Below are 23,043 nucleotides of genomic sequence, written 5' to 3'. Positions count from 1 at the left end.
CCTGTCAGGGTGATTGGGAAGAAAACACATTCTTTCTCCGTGATAAAATCACTTGATTTGGTTACAGGGCTTTGTGTTTCCTTTATTTTGATCATGAAGGAAAAGGGCAGCAAGGAGACTAGGGAATGACGAGAGGCTGGATGGCATTCCTTAGCCTTCACTCATTCAGCAAAACTTTGGAGCATGAGCTTTTCATGTTAACCATACTTTCCACCAGTTTAAAATACAGCATGCAGGTTTTTTGCTGCACCCGAGCTTGCAATGCTCAGCACCTTCAAGATCTGTCTCAGCTGTCCTTGAGAACTGCCTGGGTTAGTAGGGTGGGATTATTCAGTTAGTGGTATTTTGATTTTATTTTCCATTTTCCTTCTTGTACAAGTGAAAGGAAGCTTTAATTAGGACAAAAAAAATCTCTCCCTGCTCCCATCCTTCATTGAGGATGTAGGATTTTCAAAGTTTCTTTTAAGCATTTGAGGTAAGAATAGTGGGTTTAGATGAAATTATGTTAAAATCTTTTACCCTAAGTACCTTGAAAAGTAAAGAGAGCCATCAGGGACTTCTTGAAAATACTCTTCTTTCATTTTATTTGTTTCTGCATGGCAGTTTCCTCCTTTGCATTGGCTGGTGGTGGATATTTCAAGGATGTTGATATCTTGGTGTGGAAATACATTTTTTTTTGTTAAGAAATGTGTATTTTTATTGCTAGACAGTGCAACAGTACAAATATTAAATATTTCTTGTGTGCATTGCTAAAAGTGTGTGCCTGAAAACTAGTAAAACAACTCCTCTACAACCAAAATGTTGACTCATTTGTTTGTTTTTCTTGAATAATTGGGCTACAATGCACAAATCTTAGGCAAATATTTTTGGTGTACTCTTTAAGAGATGTCTTCATTGCAAGCTCCATAGCATTTGCATTCTTGGAGTGTCCTGCTGCTGTTATACATGTTTGATGCCTGTCCTCAGTGGGGTTATAGACCTTGCCTTGTTTTCTCTTTTAGGTTTTCACATCACATGATTCCTGGTCCTCCAGGCCCTCACACAACTGGAATCCCTCACCCAGCTATTGTAACACCTCAAGTAAAACAAGAACATCTGCACAATGACAGTGAGCTCATGCATGTGTGAGTCTGCCTTTCTGCTCTAGCCCTTAATGAAATGTTTGAGAACTAATTCCATCTGAAGAAGTCAAGGATGCTTTAAAAAATGTGCCTTTCATGACCTCTTTGAATTTTAACTCTTCTCCTATAACTAAAACAGGGACTCTGGGCTACTGTTTACTAAGGGTAATGAGAAGCCATTTTTCATTCCACTCCAGCACTTTTAAGCTGTTGGCAACAGCCATCTTGATTCAGTCATAATCATGGACCTGTCCAGTTGTGACTGGTTCTTGAGTGTGACCTCATGAACTTCTGCTGGAAAAGTTCTTACCTGCAAAATTTGCTAGTAAAAAGCAGTCTCATTGCTTAGTACTCAAAGGAAAAGACCTAGGAAAGAAGGGGATGAGAAGCCACTCTCCTGCCTGTGGCAGTGGTCTTAGAGTACCATGGAGAGCCTTTCAGAAAGAGAATTGAGACAATTTTGGAGCAGATTCACAGATTAAATGTTACTTGCTAGAGAATGTCAATCTATTGTCCTCCCTGAGTATTAAACTAAAAGATATGAAAGCGGATGGGACATGACCACTGAAATTCTCATTCCTACTACTCAAGTGCTACTGTAACCACAAGTTAGTAATTTTCCATTGGATCTTTTTAAGTTGAAGGCAAATTAATACTTTTTTTCCTTTCCTTTCCCTTTCCCAACCACGTTTTAGGAAGCCTCAGCACGAACAGAGAAAAGAACAAGAGCCAAAAAGACCTCATATTAAGAAACCTCTGAATGCTTTCATGTTGTACATGAAAGAAATGAGAGCAAACGTTGTAGCAGAGTGTACTCTGAAAGAAAGTGCAGCTATCAACCAGATCCTTGGCAGAAGGGTATGTACAGCAGTGTTTGTGAGCGCTCACGTGTGCTGCTAATTTGTGTTTCCCTTTAGCTGGGTGTGAAGGCTTTCTGCTTGAGGTGATAACTGATGTGCAACTATCAAATTAGCTATAGAAGATACAACATGAAACAAAAATGAAAGCAGTATCTCGATTTTCTTTTTCAGCATTAGCAACATCATCGAATTATTTTTTGTTCCTCTCACGTTGTGGTGTCAGCATCTCAGACATGAAATACCCTCAGTCATACACAGAAGGAGCATTCTGATCATATTCTGGGTCCTCCCTTAGGATACTGTCCATCAGGGCAGGAAGGCATCATTCAGAGATGAACCCTGGATGCCACTGGAGATGAAACTCAAAAGTGAATATAACGTGGCCCAGTTGTAGTCATGCAGGAGGGACCCACAGAGGTCATGTAGTCCAACACCTGCACAAAGCAGGTCCAGTTACCTCAGGTTGCTCAGGAACCTTTCCAGCCAAGTTTCGAATGTCTTCTGAAGTCATCAGCTGCGGACTGATGATCCCAGTTCATGTACCACAGCCATGCTCAGCACTGTATGCTTCTGTGGCATGGCAGTTGTGTTTTGTACTTTCCATGCTCACAAAAAACCCTGTGCAGGCCAGCTCACGGTACAGCCTTTGTGTTCTCTGCCAGTGTTGTTCTTCCAAGGGAAGGCAGCAGAGGTAAATGCCCATTGTGCAACTGACTCCCAGAAATGAGGAAAGGGGTGACTTCTGTATTGATCTGAGTTTGAGTAGGGATTATTCAAATTCCCAGTGAATACCTCCTTTTGATCACTGACCAAGGCAGTATCGAGAGGCACTGTGACTATAGAAAACCCTATACTTTTAAGTGGGAAACCAGTACATGACCTTAAAGTGCTCCTTTTATATTAGGGTTGGAAGACTTCCCCCTCCAAACAGAGCAGAAATCTACTGGTACTTCTCCCAGTTCATGCAGTCTTCTGCTTTCTGTTGTTCCTGTTACCTCCTCTTAAAGGGCATCTTGATATTTGCCTATTCCATGCTTTCATGCAAGATCCGAGTCTTTAGGATCATGTGTGGGCCATTTGCTTAAGAGTTGGACTTATGATCCTTGAGAGTCCCTTTTGAGTCACAGTATTCTATGATCACTACCCTTACAAGTGATGGCAGTCCCAGATGATTGAGCTTCGTTGCTTAGTGTGTCAGCCTTGTTTTCTTGGCCTGAACCAGGGCAGTGGCTTATTTATCTCTGTTTTGGTAAGGAATCAGCCTCAGCCTTGTGTGCTTTTTCTGCAGCTTGGACTCCTCTTTTCAAGTTACTGTTCTCCTTGAAAGTACCTCAAATTCCACTTTTCCTGTAGTGCAAACAAGGCATGAGTTTTCCAATACAATTGCTTGGACATTAATTACTGTCAAGTGTTTTGTGTTCAGTCATCCTGGTCACTATTTACCTTGTGCTGTCCCAGAGGAGGAGCCACCTTTGTTCTCATGAGGTGACACTTTGCATGCTGCTGGGCTCCCTGATACCACAGCATTGTGTTCACTATCTTCCAGTTTTTGGATGTGCATGTAGAGTTTGAGAGTTGCAGACAGGCTGAGCTTCTGGGCTGTCAATAACACATCCACCTTGCTAGTCAAGGCAGATAAGAGCCATCCTCTGCTGTGTAACCCAACAACATATTAAATCATACAAATGTGATGTGATCTGAAATCATAGTTCTGTATGTTAGTCTTGTATGAATGTCTTAATGATTTCTTAATTATTGTTTGTCTGGTTTTTGGATTTTTTAAATAACTTCTTCTCCCCTTACTTCCCCATGGATGTTGTCAAACAAGAAGACGCATCTAATGCTGCAGCAGTGGAACTTAATTCTAAATAAAAGGCCTTTACTCTTTCTGGTTCAGGTCTATGATAGGTGTTTCAACAAGAACAAAATTACTAGATACTAATGTAGCTGGTACCTTTCCAAATGTGCAGGTGGTTTTTGGGGTTTTTTTTGGTTTTTTTTTTTGTTTGTTTGTTTGGTTGGTTGGTTGGTTGTTTTGGTTTTTTTTTGTGTTTTTATTGGGTTTTTTTATTGTTTTTTTTTGGGGGGGGAGGCATTTTTAATTTTAAGTACATGAAACGAGGAAATTTATTCCTGCTTGGCTACAAAGGTCACTCATATAATTTGTAAGACTGTAGTTCTGTGATTTTTTTTATCTTTGAAACTTTTGCAGTTGTCATTTCCTTTTTCAATCAGAAAGTAGGTACCTTAAAGTTCAATATTTAGAAGATGATTTTGGAACAGGGCTGCTGGTGCACAGAAAGCCTTCTGTGTTGGCATTGAAAACTTGTGTTTAGGGGCTGCTTGAGACCAAGACAGCAGACTCTTCTGTCAAGGGGAGATTGCTGCCCTTTAAAAGCAGCACAAACCCCCTCAGTTGTGTCAGGAGCTACAAGCTGGTTTTTGTTGCTGTTTTTTTGTTGGGGTTTGCTTTTGTTTGTTTGTTGTTGGTTTTTTTAAGTAGTGTTGGGAGAGCACGGTTCTGTGAGCAGATTATTTGGTGAGCCCTGTTTCCATAAATAATTTTGTCTTGCTCAAGGCACTTGGCAGTTGCAGAGCTGACAAATGCCTGAAAGTCGTTAATAAACACAGGTGCTTGTAATTGCTAATGAATTTCATTTTTGCAGTGGGGAAGGACTGAATCAAAGTCACTAAAACACTTGCTCAAGTCATCTGTTGCCTAGGTATAAGTTAGTTCCTAGTCTAAAGGTGTGTTTATTTTGTTTGCAGTGGCATGCTCTCTCCCGTGAAGAACAAGCAAAATATTATGAACTAGCTCGTAAAGAAAGGCAGCTACACATGCAGCTTTATCCAGGCTGGTCTGCAAGAGACAACTATGTAAGTCACTCACTTGAAGGTTCTTCTTTAAAATTCATTTTCTTTTTGTAACTTCCAAAATTACTATTGTTTCTTCTTTTCCTCTGTAACATGTGGAAAGTTCTGGATGAAGGGATGGTGAACATACATATAACATAAACCTTATATTTGTTTTCACTTTTAGCACCCAGAAAACTTGGGTTGTTGTTGTTGAGATGATTCTTAGAAAATTCACAGTTTTTGAGGGGTAAAAATAGCGTGGAAAGTTTTTTCCTAAGACAATGGCCAGTACTGTCTGGAAGCTCATGTTATATTGTACAGCTGTGAATTTTCCATCATTTTCTGTTTGATCATTTATTATCCAGAAATCTTTCTTAGACCTGAGAAAAAAAAGGATGTCTCATTTTCAAGAGAACTGAAAGCCCAGGGGTCTCAATGCAGACTGACCTTTAGCTGAAATTAATTCAGAATGGTCCATCTGTGCAAATCTTGTATAAGTAATCTTCATGGTAGAGACTCTTTTTTATACATAGATATATAAATGTATATGTAAGAAGTTTTCTTACAGTTACTCTTGTTTTATAATTAAATATTAAATAGCCTTCACTGTATGGTTACATTCTGGTGCCTCCAATGAGCTGTCAATGTAGCCAAATGTGATGATATCAAGCTCAGAAGCTGCAGTCCTGAGACACTGATCCTAACCCGAGATCTGAGCTCCTTTCTGTCCCTGCATTAGATGTGACACCATCTACTGGGATAGGAAATGTACATGCTATATCTGGCTCAATTTTCCTTCTGCATTAGGGGGACAGTAGTTTTTCTCTACTTCAGTGATGTCTTTGGACATTAAGCATTGAGGTACCTAAACACAGTGTAACAGAGACTGTAGAAACTGGCACAGAACGCATTGACACAGAAACTATGTGATTAACTCTGAAGGAAATGCTCTGGCCTTGCTGACATGCATGCCCAGTTCTGTAAGCACAGACACAACTGAAAGCCCTAGCAGCTTCTTTCTGTTCATTTTATATGGCAAATAAACTGTCCTGACACTACACAGGTAGGGTTTATTTCCAGTAACCAGACCGTGTCAACAGAGCTGCCTTGAAGTATAGCTGGGAACAAACGGTCTTAGGGAAAGACTCCCTGGAAACAAGGGGGTTTAGCTTGTCTCAAATTCACTTGCTGGAAAATCACACCACTTTGGAGTCTTATCAGCTCGTGCTTACTTGACATCAAGCTTCAAGATGGTCCTGTGATGTTTGGTCACGTTGGCTTTGAGAACCCTGTGCTCTGCCCCAGCCTGTGCCACACAGCACAAGCAACGGACCTGTGGTTTCTTAAAGGCCTTGACAGACATTTGGAGTGTGTGAGGTGGCACGTATGAGTTATCTCTTTGATGTGCTTCCAACCTACATCCTGTGTGGAAGTATAGCTCTGACATACTCCAGTCCTGTATGTTACAATGAAGAACTCTGCTAGCTTCCTCTTGCAGCCCTCCCCTCTGCCTCTCCAGGAATGCACACGTTCTGCAGTGGTGGTCAGACGGTGGTCATAGGAGAGCACAGTTTATTACTGAAACTTTTTCAGATATGTGGCATCTTTTTTTTTTCTCTTCAGTTTTCCTAACTTTAGCAATCAAAAAGTGGAATTGTAATTATTTAGCACAGGTATTACTCCAGTATTTTAAGGGTTGGAAGTGACTTAGGTGTGGTTCTTCTGTTTCACAAAACAGTACAAGTAAAAAATGCGTACGGTTTGGTTTTAGTTCTTCTACTTTGGTTTGCCTGGTTTTAGGAATTTTTGCCTTATTTTAGGAATTTGAAGAAAATGTTAAACATTGTTATTCAACTGTTGAAACTATCTTTTTCATATGTTTTTATTACTGATACCCAAAGCAATCATGCAAAATTGTGTGATAGACATGAGAAGCACAATGTTTTCACAACGTGAAGGTGTCTGTGTGCGCTGCAGTTGTCAGAAACTATCTTATTTGGGAATGCTGACAACTAGTTTTCAGCCCAGTCTTACATTTGTTCACTTGTGTTATCTCATAGGTAGATCTCAGATCATCTTTCAGTTTATGCTTTAGCACTTGATGTCAGCCTGACATAGAGAATAAAACAAATTTTCCTCCCATGACTTTTCCATGTTAACATCTGCACTAATGCACTTTCCTCTCTAAAAATGCATTGCCTTGGTGCCTAAGTGATGAAGCATATTGCTGGGAGCTCCCCAGAGCCCTTGAAATGTGTTTTCCAACTTCTAGTCTTGGTCCTGACTTTGGAATCCTGCTCACAAGGCATTGCCCAACCCTGTTGCCAGCCTTGGGATAAATAAGGACAGGAGCTTGAGAGTCAGGCAGGCCCAGACTGTCAGAACAGAGTGGAGGCTACTTAAGTTCATGTGCTGGAACTTCATCACAGCCTGTATTTGGAGTCCTCCCTTGCTGTCTGTCGATCAGTGAGCACTGCAGGGGTTTGAGGTGGTTTCTCACATCACCTGCTGTCCATCTCAGCACCTTGCAGAGCCAGCTTGTGGAAAGGTGTGTCCCAGCACCTGTGCCTTCCCCTCTGAGGCCAGTGTATGTGTGGCATGCTCTGTGCTGGGACATGCAACTGCCAGCCATGAGAGTGGTGGGGCCAGAGGATGGGCAGCAGGCTGCAGCCCTGCTCACAGAAACTGCACCAGCCTTTGCCAGAGCTCATCTGTTGCAGCCTGTCTGGAGGCTTCTTTAAAATATAAATGGATATGATTTTTTCTTAAAACACACACAAAAAGCTTTCACTGATTACAGAGGGCAATGAAGACAAGACATATGGAGGAATATCAGTGGTGGTTAGGGTGACGCAAGATGACTGAGGTTTAAAATTGTGGGTCTAAGCTGACCTTTTGTTTCAGTTGACAGATTGTGTAAAGCAGGAGCTGTGGCCATTTCCATAGATGGGGGTGCAGGAGGAGGCTGAGTGTGTAGGTTGGCAGGCTGTGGCCAGTGTGGTCTCTCAGAAAGACAGCTGCCAGGCATTCATTTTTGTTCTGCACTTCAGCCGTGTTAAGGGTGCTCTGCTGTTCAGTCTCTGCTGTTTGGTTATTGCAGAGCACACTCTCTGGGCACAGCCACAAGCAGACTTGGCTTTTGTTCAGGTACCAGCATTATCAGAACAGCTTTAGTTGGCTGGTTTGCACCCTGGGGACAAGTCGTGGTTGTCCTAGGTACTTTCAACACCCTGTCTGCTCCTACCATGTATGACAGTGTAAGTATCTGAATGTGTGAAGAGTTCTTGTAAGAGCCATAAATTATGATATCAACATACGTGTCATCAGATTATTGAGCATGAGAAGTCTTTTCGGTGCTTGCAGCTGCCAGTGTTAGTTGAAAAACTGCCAGAAATTGTAATTCCATGTGGATATAAATATATGTATTGCTGATGTGCATATTTCTCCACAGATGCTCAGAGCAAACTTTGTTACCATTGAACTCTTTAAAAGTGGGATAGAAAAGCTACTCTGAAAATAATTGGGTTTTTTCCTAACATTTTCAGTGTCCAGATGACTTTTGCTGTGAGGTAAGTGACAAAAAAACATTCTGTGAATGTAGTGGCATGATAAAATTTCCTATTTTTCAGGGGAAGAAAAAGAAGAGGAAGAGAGAAAAGTTGCAGGAATCAGCATCAGGTAGGCCATGACCACCTCTTACTTGCCATTCACCTCAGGTGTATTTTAGAAACCAGGGCTTGCGCTATTTAATTTTTACAAGCTTTTGTCTAACACTTGCTTCTGGTGGATGTTTTAAGATATTTCCCTTGGAATCTAAGTTTGTGAACATGCACACAACCCATGCCTGCTTTCCCTTACACCTTCCTGTGCAGCAGTCCTGACGGCATCAACATCTTTGGCTGAAGTTAAGCATTACTGCAATCACTGTCCTGCTTTACCTTTGCTTTTCTCCTCAATCTCTGTTGTGTCATCTTTAGACTTAATTATGTCTCAAATACTGTGTGGTATTTTTGGACACTGGAAACTTCACACAGATCTTTTGTAGTAACTGTATTTTATCTCACTGTATTTTACGTTTCTTTGTACACTAACAGCTGCCTAGTAGGTTGGCTAAAAGCATCAGTGAGGTCTCCTCTTTGCCTTTAAAATATTTATAAAGAAACACCCTGTTTTCCCCAACAAAAAATGGCTGGTATAAGAACCATAAAAAAACCCAAACAACAAAACCAAAAAGCACACACAAAAAAAAATCCATGTAACACTGTAGCAAACAAATTTACTTGGAATGTGCAAAAACTCTGTAACAGAAATTTGTTAAAGGAAAACAATCTTCTACAGGTACAGGCCCCAGAATGACAGCTGCCTACATCTGAAGCATGGTAAGAACATCTCTAAAGCTTTCCTGCTGATAAAACTGAATTGTAAAATAAGCCTCCTTTAAATTTTATGCAATAATATGAATTTAGCAAAAATTGCAGAACTACCATATCCCAAAGCTGATGTTACTTTGATTACTGATGGTTTTTATACCGGCTATCTATTAGGTGTTCACCATTTCACTGCTTAACCATAATATTTTCAAATTGATCATACCTCACTGACTCACTACAAGTCCACCTGTGAACCAGGGATGGGTTTATTAAGTGGTGCAAGCCCTCCCAGACTGTCACAGCTCATAAGAGCAGGGTAGACGATGGCTTTGAAGCATATTTTATGGCCTGACATCAACAAGATTCTGGCTGGCTGGGTACACCTTTTAAAAACAATTTATTCACCTGTATACTAACAAAACACCTGCTAAGAAAATGGGACTGTATTTCAGTTGTTTCAAGAATTTATCCCACAGCTGTACGGTGGTATTTCATGTGTGGTGCAGGTTGGGGTTTTTTGTGGTTGTTGTATTTCCAGCATGTGTTTTCTTTCTTTATATCACATTACCTGCACTGAGGGTGGAATGACTAGTGATCACATGTGTGCAACACCACCATCTAGTCAGCTTGTGAGTGCACACAGTACCACAGTGAGATTCTAATTTCTCAGTGTCTGTGTTGGAAGGCTCATCCCTCTCTTTCTCTCAGTGTGATGTGTTTTCTAGTAGGAATGGCATTAATTTGAAATAATAGTAGCTTCCAAGCTACTAACCCATAATTGCACTTGGGAGATCCCCAAGAATTCCAGGAATCATGCAAATAAAATTACAACTTTTCAAAATCACCTATGCACTGTATCAGAAATGGGCTCTGTCCTCTCTGCCTTGTTTGGCCACAGGTTCCCTGTGGCACTCAAGAGCAGTCAGCAGAGCAGGCTCCTGTTGGCCTTCTGCTCTGCTTGGACTTTCAGCCTGAGAAAGCCAACTTCACTTTCCTGTGTGCAGTGAGTCAGTCAGCAGTCAGCATGATTGAAGCCTCTTCTGAAGTTATGCCATTATGCTGGTTAGTCTAAACTTGGTTAAGACAAGACTTTGTTGGTTTGTTTTTTTGTTTTTTTTTTTTTTAAAGCTGAAGTAAAGTGAAAAGGCAAAATGTATGCTCTTTTTTCTTCCTAATAAGCAGAAGTTTTTCAGGCAAGCAGGCAGCCTTGCCCTTTGCAATGTGCCTGAGTCATGCTGATTTGAGATGTGGATTGCAGTGTTGGGGGTCTGTAGCCTATACAACAAATGTAGCTGTAAAATATTGTTACTTAGAACATTATACTGAAAAATAAAGTGCTTTTACCTTGAATTTTATAATTGATATTTCAGCTTAGTTGCCCAGGTCCATGACTGTTGTGAATATTTTTCACTTTGATCTTAACACAGTACCAGTAGGCAAAATACCCATAATTTTATCTGAATTCATGCAGAGTACTTGACTGGGATTGGAATATAACTAAGGTTCAAGTGACAGTGTAAAAACAAGGAATATTTGGTTTCTTGGATGCCTTACAGTCTTGCCTATGCTGACCTACTTTTTTGGAGTTTCTCTGCATTTTCTGTATGACAGGTTGAATGTTCTGAGTGTGGGGTTTTTTCTCTCCCTTTGACCTTTACACTCCTGCCTTCCTTTGTCCTCTTAGACTTTGTAACAGTGTGGAAACTGTTGGCAATATCTGTCTCTGTCTTCAGGCAATTTGTAACATAGAGTCTGAGAACAGTAGTATGTTCTTCAGGGAAGGGGAAGTGTGCTGTTGACTCCATATATGCCTGTGAAGGCAGCCTCACTAAGTGTTTCATGCTGAGTGGATGATCTGCACTGGAGATGTACAGATGTGCTCTTGCTGGAAGTAGATGCACAGAACAATTTAGGGAACCTGAATCAACCAGACTTCAAAGTAAACTTCTGAAGGTTAAGGCTCTTGCCCTCTGCAAGCCTAATCCAAAGAATGTTTTGCCCACAAGCATAATATCTTACCAGGCCCACAGCAGAGCTGTTGTAGTCTTTACAGGATGGAGATAATAAGTTTGGGAATAGCTTTCTTACTCGCATGGATGGTGTAAGGAAGAGGGAGAAGGAGGGTGGGAGGTCTGGGAAGGAGACAAGCTTCTGTTATCTGAGAAGAATCAGAAATGAGTAGGTGGCAAGACCAAAGAAAGAATCTCAAGATCAGCACAAAGGAGATCAGCCAGGGCTGTAATTACGGTGATGTAAGTGAGAAGGATGAAATGGTGGGAGGGTTGTGTGGTGGGATGTTCAGAGGAAACTAACGGAAGAGACATGCAAACAGACATGATTTAAGATACTGTGAAAGTTTTGGGTGTGGGGTTTTTGTTGGGCTTTTTTTTTTGTCCATGAACATTCAGCAAGTAACTGATTTTTAAGGTGGACTCTAATCCTGCTTTATGACTTGAATATGATTAGAGTGGTAAAGTCAAGGTGGTAGCATTAAGTTGCCCCCTTTCCAATAGCTGTACCACAGCAGGAGGCATCTTATGGCTTCACTGCTTAGGATTTAAATGAGTTCTGTGAACTCCAACCTGCTGAATGGCCAATTTGTAAAACACTTCAGAATGCTCTAGGAATACTGTGACCCTCTGCACCAGTCTTTGCTATATTATCCTGGGTTACTACAAAGCGTGTCCTTCAACAGTTGTAGAACTGTCCCAGGAAGGATTTTGTTTGCAGCTGACATGGCCCAACACAATGTTTGAAATAACTTTAATTTATTGAAGGAATAATTATTATTTATTATCTTCTTTTGAAATCAACCAAGAGTGGAATTTGACCTGATAATGCTAAAAATAAATTGAGGCAAGGCCAGGGAGGGAAGGGGAAACGAGGAAAGCTAAGATAAAGGACAATGTAGAGATCACCCATTGAGCACCTTTCTGAAAGATGGTTTTTTACCTTAAGCACAGCCTTCTAGGGGATTTGTAAATAGGACCAATTTTGTCTTGAAAGTGGGAATTTCTAATTTCCTATCAAGAGTGACTTTTGGAAGAAAAAAAAGAGATGATTTTTAGCATCTCATGAGTATTTTGAAATCAGTAAGGGAATAGAAGGGTACTAACAAAAATTCCTCTTTGTTCTGCAGCATGGAAATACTTAACTTCTTATGACTTGCTCTGTACAGAACTCTAAAAGGCATATCTTTCAACATATGGCAAGATGCAACTGGGAAACTACATAATTTTAACATTGTGTTTTGGCATATCTTCAAGGGCTAAAAAGAGTGATAGAGAAGCTTAATAGACATCTGAAAACCTGTGAGAAGTATATTTGTGGCTTGCAAAATTCCATGACAATTAGCATCTGCATTAGCAAAGCTTTCAAAACCAAGAAAACTTGACTAATACTGATTTGCAATCAAAAGTACTTAAAAGGATGAGATTAAGACCATTTAACTTTGAACAGTGAATTATCTTAACATTTCGAACTTCCTACATGGAAATTGGAGCCAAATTTCAGCACAGAACTGATTTCTGGGCAGTAATTTATGACTGGATTATGTTTTCCCTATTACATAACTATAAAAAGGAGTGAGGCAGTGAAAGCAGACTATAAAGTGGACCAGCCCACAGCCACAATAGTGTGGAAAAAGAAGCATCTGATGACTGTGGTTGTGGTTGACCGTGGGTTTCTGTCCAGCATCTGAGAAAGGAGATGCAAAGAGGATGTGGTACCTACCTTTCTGAGGCATGTTTTCAAACCCGGGTTGTCCAGTGCTCTTGACATTGCTGCTGGAGTAGTTCAAATTGAAACAAATGCTCCACCCCTTCCCATAGCTCTCGACTGCTCAGAAGCTTTAAACAGAGCTTGGAGAACTTGCACAGAAGTTAGTCTCTGTGAGAATGTGTGTGGTGATGGTGGTGCAGAGATTTGTCCTGATTTGCTTTAAAAATTGTTTCCTGTGTGACCCATATTTCTCTATCCCCGATTTTGCCCATGAGTAGTGGCCTTCAGCACAGTCAAGAGGGACAGAATGAGCAGAAGAAGATTTCCTGGACTGAAATATTTGTATTATTTCAGATAGGCATAAAATTTCCATAGGAAACAAGTATAGCCCCCCATACAAAATGATCATAGCCCTCAGACTATTTCAATCCTGGCTAGGATTGAAAGGGACCTTAAAATCATGTAGTTCCAATGGCCCCCCACCATGGCCAGGGACACCTTCCACTAGACCAGGTTATTCAAAGCCTCATCAAATCTGGCCTTGAACACTTCCAGAAATGGCACAACTTCCCTGGGCCTCACCACCCTCACATTAAAGAATTTTCTTCCTAATATCCCATCTAAACCTATCCTCTGTCAGTTTAGAAACATCCCCCCTTGTCCTATCACTGCATGCCACTGTAAGAAGTCCCTCTCCAGCTTTCCTGTAGGCCCCCTTTAGGAACTGGAAGACTGTTGTAAGGTTTCACTGGAGCTTTCTCCAGGCTGAACAAGCCCAACTCTCTTAGCCTGTCTGCAGAGGAGAGCTGCTCCAGCCCTATGAGCATCTTTGTGGGCTCCTTTGGGATCAGTCCAACAGGTCCATGTGCTTTTACTGTTAGCGACCCCAGAGCTGGATGTGGCACTGCAGGTGGGGTCTCACCAGAACAGACCAGAGGGGCAGAATCCCCTTCCTTGCCCTGATGGCCAAGGTGCTTTGGATACAGCCCAGAATACAACTGACTTTCTGGGCTGTGAGTGCACATGGCTGGGTTTCTTTCACCAATACCCCCGAGCCTTTCTCCACTGGGCTGTTCCCAGTCCATTCTCCACCCAGCCTTTATTTGTGCTTGGGATTGTCATGACCCAGTTGCTGGACCTGGCACTTGTCAAACTTCAAGAGGTTTGCACAGGACACCTCTCAAGCCTGCCCACACCCCTCTGGATGGCATTCTGTCCCTCCTGTGTGTCCCCTCCTGCAACTTAATTCTGACCTGACATTGATCTTGCTGAGGTGAAACACAGAAGCCCTCCTTTCTTCCAGGCTCTCTGATGTCAAGGAAGAGGTAGAAGAGCAAACCCGAAGAGAATCCATGTGTTTGCTCTTCTGACCCTGCAGGTGGCAGGGACAGAGGGGCACTGACACCTGCTGGGAGAGGTGCAGCAGAGCAGACCCAGGTCCCTGCTTCCCGTTATCATCCTGGGGGAGGTCCCTTGGGAAGGGAAGGGAAGGCTATTTTCAGTGTAATCACTGTGGGAGGCATAAGTGAGGGTAGTAGCAAAGCATAGGTTTTACAAATTAAAGAACATCAGAATACTTTCAACTAGATAATGAGCATAGATATGGGATTAGAGAAATAAGAAAAAATGTTAAGAATTTTGCAAAATGAATGCAACATGGTCAGTTATGAAGCTGATCTTCAGCTTTTCATATTTTAAATTGACACTGACAAATGGAAAAAAGAGGTAATTCAGGAGGTCAGTGTGTGTGTTTCTTTTGTTGGAGATACTCAAGTTGCAGAACCTACTGTGAAATTAGAGATGCTTAATGAAGTTTGAACTTAACCACATTTACAAGTGATTAAAAACCCCCTTATTGTTTCACTTCTGAGGTGTTAGCAGTAGGCGGCTTGGGCTAGAATGAAGGAGAGCAGTGGGACAACTATTGTTCTAACTCTTCCTGTGGGATAGGGTGGGGACAGGGAGTTGACTGCTGGTGCACCATTCTTCTCTAGATAAAAACGGTATATTTTGGTGGATTTAGTAAACTCACCACCAGACTGAGAAGTCTAAGGTCATGAGAAAAACTCAGTAGAAACAACCTGTTTCATAAATAAGATGTAAGGTTTTGAAATGTTTCATTTCCAGTTGGAAGCAAGCTTCAGAATTTTTGTGTTTTTCTCAGGTCTGCATTGCAGTTTCACTTTTTTTAGTGTATTTACGTGAAAAATTTCAAAATGAGTTTTTGATACTGTGTTCCTGGTGAGCTAGAAAGCAAGTCTTTATGGGACTGTCAAAGTCTTTCCCATTTGTTTCTGGAGACTAAGCTTGGGTGAAGTCTGTCTTGTAATTTCAACAGAATTGTATTTAAATGCAGTTCTGTCAAAGTTTAGCAAACCCTAGCATACCCTTGCACTAAGTTTTGCTTCCATTTGCCTCTGATTTTAGAGATTATGATTAAAGAGGTTTTCTGATATACATGAATGCAAACCTAGCCATCCTGAAGACAAAATTAACCAAAAGAACAGAACAAAACCTAAGAGCCTTAATCATGACATTGCAAAAGTCACTGCTAATAGATCAAACCTCCTCATACTAGTCAGTTCCTTAGTCCTCTACTTTAAGAATTTTTTATGCAATTCATCTTTTAAATCTCTGACCCTTTACCTGCTTGTTAAGACTGTACCATACAGACAGTTTTGAAAGCTTGCAGGTTGGAAAGCTGTACAAGGAAGGAAGCTCACAGCATGGCCAGCTGAAGCACCACTGTCTGGCCAGTTAAAACATGAGCTGGCAAGTCAGTGAGATGTTACGGGCTTTAGTGAGAGCTTTCAGGACAAGATGTTTCAGCTCCTCCTCCCAGAGGCAGGAGCAGATGTTGAAAGCATTTGTGCAGTGAGGGTGTCACTGGCACTGGGGTGTAATGTGTGAGCAGGGTTAGAGGCAACTGAGGAAAATGGTACCAGTGAGCATCGCTGAAATGGTGTTCTTGCCACGGGCATCACTGCAGTGGGATCAGGGCTTGAAGAGAGTTAAGTAGGCTTAAGTGAGCAGAGAGACATAATTTCTGAAGTCGCTTCCTCCTTGCAAAAGTTACAGGATATGTGTTCCCTCATTTATATTAAGTTGTGTCAGAGTTAAACTCAGGAGTTATGAGAGCCTTCTATCTATCCTTCATCTCAGGGATACCCAAAATTGCACGTGGTAAAATATTATTGCCAAAATAACTACACAGAAGTGGTTTCTATGGTGTAAAGGCAAATGCACACACTAGATGGGACTACATTTTGATGAACAGTTGGTTTTCTTCACATATGTGTGTCTTTTGAGGTACACAGACTTCCTGTTGTGTATTTTGGACCAGCAGAGATTTTATGATGAGATGAGTTAATTGCATCAAAGTGAAGTTGGTATGTTTGAATTCTATAGTGGTTTCTGTGTACTGTTGTCTTATGCTTGTAGCGTTGCTCTGTGGACGCCTGAGTGTAAAAGAGTTGATGGAAGCTCAAGAAGATATTCAGGTTACATCTGACTTGCCTTTGGTTTCATGAAAGCAACTATTTAAATTATTCCATGTATCAGAAGATCTAGCTGTTGAGATTGTCTTTCAAAGTACTGTAAATTCTAACCTATGTTTAATTGTGGCAGAAAAAAGAGATCTACAAAGGAAACTGTACCCGTGTTATTTCTTTCTTCTGAAAGAATCTTCACTTACCGCTTTACCAATACCTCACGTTCTTCTCCGTTACAGCAGCTGAAAACTGAAGTAGCAGTTTCAGTTCTCCTAGCTCTCAGTCTAGAAAGCAAATCATTTAAAAAATAGTCTCCTGAATATTTATTATATGCCATAAAGATACAGAAAGGAGACAAACCTGTTTCTTCCTCCCTCTTCTTGGCCTTTAGGATACTGTTCCTCTTTAAGAAGCTGCTAGAGACAGCTGTCTAGAGGCAAGCTGGTTTTTATTATAAACATGGAGCCTCTCTCCCCTCCCACACCCAACAGGAAAAACATGTCTTGGGTCTTCCAGTAAGATAATTTAAAAGATTCTAGCTAAGTGATAGAGCTTGTAGTTTTGTGCTGCCTACACTGGGGGCCTTTGATAAGAGCCACACCTGCTTGGCATCATTGCCATCAGCTGCACAAAATGGGAGCCCTAAAATACCTGGGTGTTTTCTGTGCTGAAACTAATCTGCTCTGGAAGAGGTCTCTGGCTTGGGAAGGCTGGGGGAGGAATATTCCTGCTGCTCACTTAATGCATCTAGCTGAGGTCAAACTAAGAGGACAGAAGTTAGGACTCCAGGCTGCACCTGTAGCTAATGGAGAGGTATTTTCAGGGGCAGTTAATTCAGGGCATTTAAAACAGCAGTGAATAATTTGCTGTTGGAGTTTCCATTCACAGTTAGCAGCAATGGACTGAGGTTAAAAGTAGCATGGGGGATGGAGGGTTAGGCAGACCAAGAAACACTTCATACTAACATAGTTTCAACATGGCAGCATCTGTTACAGTTTTATGTCATTTCTTTGGATACAAAGGCAGCTTAAAAAGTTTCCTCTGCTGCCTGCTGGTATCCAGCTCTTACAGAGAGGGCTTTTTCCTGTCTCCCGTAGGTCTCTCCATCCATGTTTTGTAACAGCTTGTGGGACCCTGCACCAAATTAGATTACTTAAATGACTGGGGTTTTGTTGGGAGCTGCTTTTTTTTGTTTAGAAACAACAAGGGTTGTGGAGTGTTTGTTTGTGTTTGCCCTGAACATCTCAAGGATCTGGTTTGGGCTAAACCCACAAAGCATGGCACAGCTGGGCAGGAAGAGCAGCAGACTGCAGCGCCGGCATCTATCTGCTTGCGCCTGAAACCCTTTCCAACTCTGCTGTTAAAGAAAATACAGAGGGACTTCACAAACACCCTGAACCACCCTGATAAATAATGACCTGCTTTTGCATAGCTGGATTTCTGGATTATTGAATAAACCATGGTTGGCAGTAAGTTGAACGTGTTCGTTTGGGACTTACAAAGAAAATTATAGTTTCAGCTTTTGAGTCCCTGAATTTGCCATGTCGTTTGCAGTACTGGATTAAAAGACTGGTTTGGATATGAACTTTTTTCTTTTTAAAAAAAAATACATGTAACTGCCTGTTATATGTAGTCTTGTCTCTCAAAACTGTATCCAAACAATGTGATAGGGAAAGGTGTAGGAAAAAAGTACCTAATTTAAAATGTTTAATATCCCTTGCCCTCTGTGAAGGATTAGGTATCTCTTTTACTCAGTACTTATTCCTGTACTGACCCGGACATTCCTGACTTTCTTCAGTAACTTTCTCTGATTAGCGTGACCTGGATGAAGCTGCATAATTCTCTCCCTTGTTCTAGAAAAGTTAAAAGACCAGAAGGGAAGAACAAGACCTTTGCAGACCCACCCTTCATCTATCTCATTCTGAAACATGGGGAGGACTTCAGATCCCCTTGTGATCGCCTCAGCCACTGAGCCCAGGCTTGCTAGGAGAATTTAGTTTTACTGTAGCAGTTCCTGAATTAGTTTTATCACTCGATAGTAAAGCTTTTCTTTTTGCACTTCATTATTCTTTAATCTTATGTCTGTTTCTTACTCGAGGTGTTGTTTTCTTTTTCTTTTTCCCCTTTCCTCCTGCAGTCAGATGTACACTGCAAATGGCACAGACAGTGCCTCCTATTGTGGCTCAGGCTCAAGACTTCACATATGTAAAATGTGACTTGCAGCACTTTCTTTGAAGCCTAACCACAGCCAGGGAGCTGTAATTGCAGTCTTTGATTTGTGCCGACTTCACTTGTGGATTGGGCTTTGCTAGGGCATGCCTCGCCTGGCGAGACTTCAGCTGCAGCCCCCCAGTGAAGCCTTAGATGTGGGAAGTCTTCAGTCTCCTTAGCACATGCCTGTGGTTTCTTGAAAAGAATCCTGATTTGACCTGTTTTATATCTGTAAGGCAACACCATCATCACTTGTATTTTTTAGGTATTATTCAGTTTATCAGCAGTAGAAGCTATTTCCAGCGTGTAGCCTTAATGTGCAGCAGGAGAAAGGCTGGGTTCTAGATGCTGTTTTCAGGATAGCTGCTCTATAATTTGCTGTGCTGCTTGGAAATAAAAATACGTGGGGCTTCCCTGTGCCTGTCCCCTTCCAGAATCACTGTGGTGTCTGCAGCCTCTCTAGAAGATCTGGGCATAGTTAGGAGCTATGGAAAGGAGGCAGGGGCTGCAAAAGCTGCCTCTGGATTGAGAAAGAAGCAATGGCTGCTGTTGGGAAAAGCTGAGGGCCAGAGCAAGGCCACGGTCGTTATTTTAACCTCCTGACTTCAAAGACAGCTTGCTGGTAAGGGAAGGGGGGAGGAGGCAGGGAACCATCTCAACAGAAGAGCATTTCATTTCCTTCAGTGAAGTAGACATTCCTGGCTGCTAATGGGGAGTAGCTCTGAATCACAGCGCTTGTATCAGACTGCTGTGAGCTACTGGCCTGGCGCCTCAAGGCCATTCCTCAACAGGAAACTGAATGTTTTCATGTAAGACTGAGAGGAAAACCTTCCCAGGAAGAGCAACCTGGACCAAACCTTTGAAAATCTGGGATGAAAAGGCACAAAATAAATATAAAGCTGCAGGGTGCTCTCCCCAGTGTTGCTCTGCTGTTTGCTTGGCCTCTCTTTCGTGCTCCTTGGAAAGGTAGAGCCCTTCGTAGCTCTTTGATCCGCACGTGTTACGGAGCACTGCACTACTTTATAAAAAATTTAAAAAAGGCAGGAAGCTCAGGAGGCTTTTTTTAGTTGGGACATGGGCTGGTTTTATGAGGAAAGAGGAATTGAATTAGTCAATACAGGCCACCTCTGTTGAAACTGCTGGTTTGCCAGTGGACTTTTAGCTGTGCTGTTTAAGAGGCCTCAGTGGCTTTAAATGTCCTTCTGTGGCTACCAGCAGCAGGAGTAAGTTATTCCTGATGTATCAGGGATGGCACTATGTGGGCAACCAGGAAGTCTGCATCAAATTTAAGCTACACAGAGCAGTTTGCTATCAATTCATGCTGGTCTCTTCTACCTTAGTCTGCAGCTAAACTTAGGTGTCCTCAGCTTTCCTTTCTGCTGTAACAACAGCCACATGGGTGACCTCTGATAAGGAGTCAACTTGTTTAATAAGATTTTGGAACCTCAGCTTATGCTGATTAAAATCAAAGGGTACAAAATCTTTTAGATTTTCTACCCTGGACTACATGAGGCAGTGTAACTCCTTACTCAGGAGCTGCCACACTACTCAGCCACTATGAGTGACACTTTGTATGGCGATGGTTTACATGGAAGCTGCAGCAGTCTACCCTGGACTACATGAGGCAGTGTAACTCCTTACTCAGGAGCTGCCACACTACTCAGCCACTATGAGTGACACTTTGATGGTTTACATGGAAGCTGCAGCACATGGGAGGTGGGAGCTTAGTTCTAAATGGCCCTGGTTTAAATACTGCTGAAATGTAATGTAAAATTTGCTGATTAATTCAGCTTGTGGCTCTTGCAGGCTTAAGCAATCTAACTATCATGATTAGTCTAAAAGAAGTTTGACTTGTGGTTTAAACCATTTCTTCATAAACTTGTTCTGTCTTGCCATGCGTGACTCAAGGTGCTGGCAGCGTATCTTTATGTGACTAAGCATTTTGTGTTTCTTTTGGTGAAAATTCGTTTATCTTCTCCACGGAACTGCATTCTTGTGCTAATTTTGATCACTCTCAAAAGCTTTGCTCATTGAACCTTCTATTTGTTAGGCAATTGAGTAGTACATGGAGACCTAGAGGTTAATGTTGATTTTTCTGAGATACCAGTAATCCCCAAACAGTTACTGGAGACTATGTGTCCATGTATGGAAAAATGTCCGACTCATTAGAGAGATTTTGGGTGGGGACCCTGTTGTAACCCACTTGTCTGCATCAGAATGGCAAGGGTTGAGTTGAGTTGGCAATTTCATAAATCAGCTGATGTAACCCAGAGACCTAGGCTGTTCCCCTCTGGATGAGCAATTCCTATTAGGCCTGTACTGTGGGCCATTTGACATGCTCTAAGACTATAAATCCTTCCAAGATCTAGTGAACTTTACTGCTAGGGAGGAGATCCATGGTTCTTACACAGCTGGAAGATGTTCCCTGCCCCACTGAAGAGCAGAAGAAATCCTCCCCAGTCATGAGGATGGATGGTAGAATCAGTGTTCACACAAGCCTCATCCACCACATTCCTCTACCAAACTGCTTGCAGAAGACAGCATTTTTTCATGTCTGCAGGGAGCAGAGCTTGAGGCTCTGAAATAGAGGTTTAATTGACCTCAACCACTGCACTGCAGTACTAAAGCCCGAGGATGTCTAATTTTGTAATGGTATCTGGGTCAAATGTTGTAGATAAATGAAATCCACTACTAAAGGGAAGAAATTTTGTAATATGCTGGATGTTTAAAACCCCACCTTTCTAGTTGGTATCTCTTTGCAATGCAAAGTACTTTCCATAAATATAGTTGCAAACTTCAAGCAAAAGCAAGTAGTAATAAATTCTGCATTTAACTTTGACATTGTAATGCACATTCCACTAGTAGAGCTGTAAGAGTTGCAGTGACCCATCACCAGCTTGTTTGAAGAATTTTTTTTTAAAAGGCTTCAGATAGTCTTTATCACACTCTCTCTCTCTTTTTTCTCCCCCCTTCCCTGTAGGTGGGAAAAGAAATGCTTTCTCAACTTGCAAAGGAAAGGCGGCGACACCAGGACCCCTTCTGGAGATGGAAGCTTGTTAAACCCTAGGTGTGTCCTTCATCCACACAGACCACCCCCAAGGAGTCTGTCTAGGATGTCATTCACCCTGATGTCACTGCTAGAGACACTGAATCATAAAGACAATCACTGCCAAAATCCTTCACTATCACGAGGTCCAGCCCCGATATAAATAGAGCAAATGAGCTCCTGGGTCAGCAGAGCAGCTTTTGTCTTCACCTCTGCCTTGCACTCTTAAGCCCCCGTCTCATCTGTGTCCATATTGAGTCAGCAAACACAGTAGCATGGCTGTCTGTGCCTGCTTCAGCCAGCAGAATTATGTAGACCACAGCTGCCCCACACAGCACATCGAGGGATGGAATTTGCCTGGACCAGGATGACGCGCTCAACCTTCTTTTTATTTAATGGTGCGACAGGATCAATTTTGGTTTTAGCTTTTTTTAAGAAACTTGAATGCTTTTATATTTTAACTTTTAGTTTGTAATTTCTTTGGTGTATATTTTACTAGGTATGAGCTTAAACAAGTGTCAGAAATCTGAAATACTTTTTAAATAAAAGGAGTTTCTTTTTTTTTTTTTTCTGCCAGAGGAAAAATCTGTATGGAAAAAAGGTGGCTGTTTTGTTAAACTATTTGTAACAAATAGTGGCCTCTCAGTCTATATAATACAGTGTCCTATAGAACTAAATAAATGTAACAACAGTCAGCTGGTCAGTAGACATGTTAGTCTTGCATCATCTACTCTGTAAACATAAGCAATACATCCAGCAAATCTGACTGCAGTGAGTTCTCCTTCTCACCCATTCCCCTTCTCCTTGTAAAAAGCCCAGCACTTGAATTATTACTTCAATTGTTCTGTATTTGTATCTGTTTTTGTTAGCCTGTTAGTGGGATTTTATGCCAGTTGTTGAAATGAGCATTGATGTACCCATTTTTTAAAATAGTAAGGCACAGCCTTTGCCAAAAATACTGTCAACCAATTTTTTTTGTCATTCCAGTTTGAGTTAATGTGCTGAGCATTTGTTTTTTAATAAAAGCTTTGTAATAAAATGAAAGTTAACTGTCTTTAAAAATTGGCTTTAAAAAAAAAAAAAACCAAACCAAGAATGGGTTTTGCTAGAATCCCTCAAAGATGACAGAAGCAAACTTAGGAAGGCACAGTCACTTGTGAGGCTGAAGACTTTTGGCTCAGTCTTCTGTTGTAGGAAGTACAATGTATCTGTTTGGCTGTTTGCTCACCTGAAGTGATTTTGGAAAATGACTTTTTCTTTGTAAAGTGAAGTCTCAGTTCCATACCATGAATAAGAAATGGGGAGGGTCAATGGTCCCTTGTGCTGCTCAGGTAGCTTTGGCTTAAGTGGAAGTATTAAGGATCCCTC

The 23,043-nt window shown here is 41.5% G+C and overlaps 1 protein-coding gene across 3 annotated transcripts in view; it reads left to right on the top strand.

Annotated features, from left to right (window-relative positions):
* LEF1 (lymphoid enhancer binding factor 1) overlaps positions 1 to 22,709 on the top strand; it is a 70,409-nt gene extending 47,700 nt beyond the window's left edge. For 2 of the 3 annotated variants that reach the window (XM_041395810.1, XM_041395808.1), the window contains 5 exons: positions 1,002 to 1,124; positions 1,817 to 1,979; positions 4,751 to 4,858; positions 8,467 to 8,515; positions 9,176 to 9,595. In XM_041395810.1, the coding sequence (XP_041251744.1) occupies positions 1,002 to 1,124; positions 1,817 to 1,979; positions 4,751 to 4,858; positions 8,467 to 8,515; positions 9,176 to 9,210 (478 nt within the window). In that variant the 3' untranslated portion in view covers positions 9,211 to 9,595. Of the gene's footprint in view, positions 1 to 1,001; positions 1,125 to 1,816; positions 1,980 to 4,750; positions 4,859 to 8,466; positions 8,516 to 9,175; positions 9,596 to 21,609 lie in introns of those variants that run through there. The other variant, XM_041395809.1, reaches the window with a different exon arrangement.
* Positions 22,710 to 23,043: the final 334 nt, after the last annotated feature.

The sequence above is a fragment of the Onychostruthus taczanowskii genome, unplaced genomic scaffold (genome assembly GCF_017590055.1).
Source record: "Onychostruthus taczanowskii isolate IOZ18803 unplaced genomic scaffold, ASM1759005v1 scaffold12, whole genome shotgun sequence".
Taxonomy (NCBI): domain Eukaryota; kingdom Metazoa; phylum Chordata; class Aves; order Passeriformes; family Passeridae; genus Onychostruthus; species Onychostruthus taczanowskii.
This window is presented reverse-complemented; position numbering and strand designations above follow the sequence as displayed.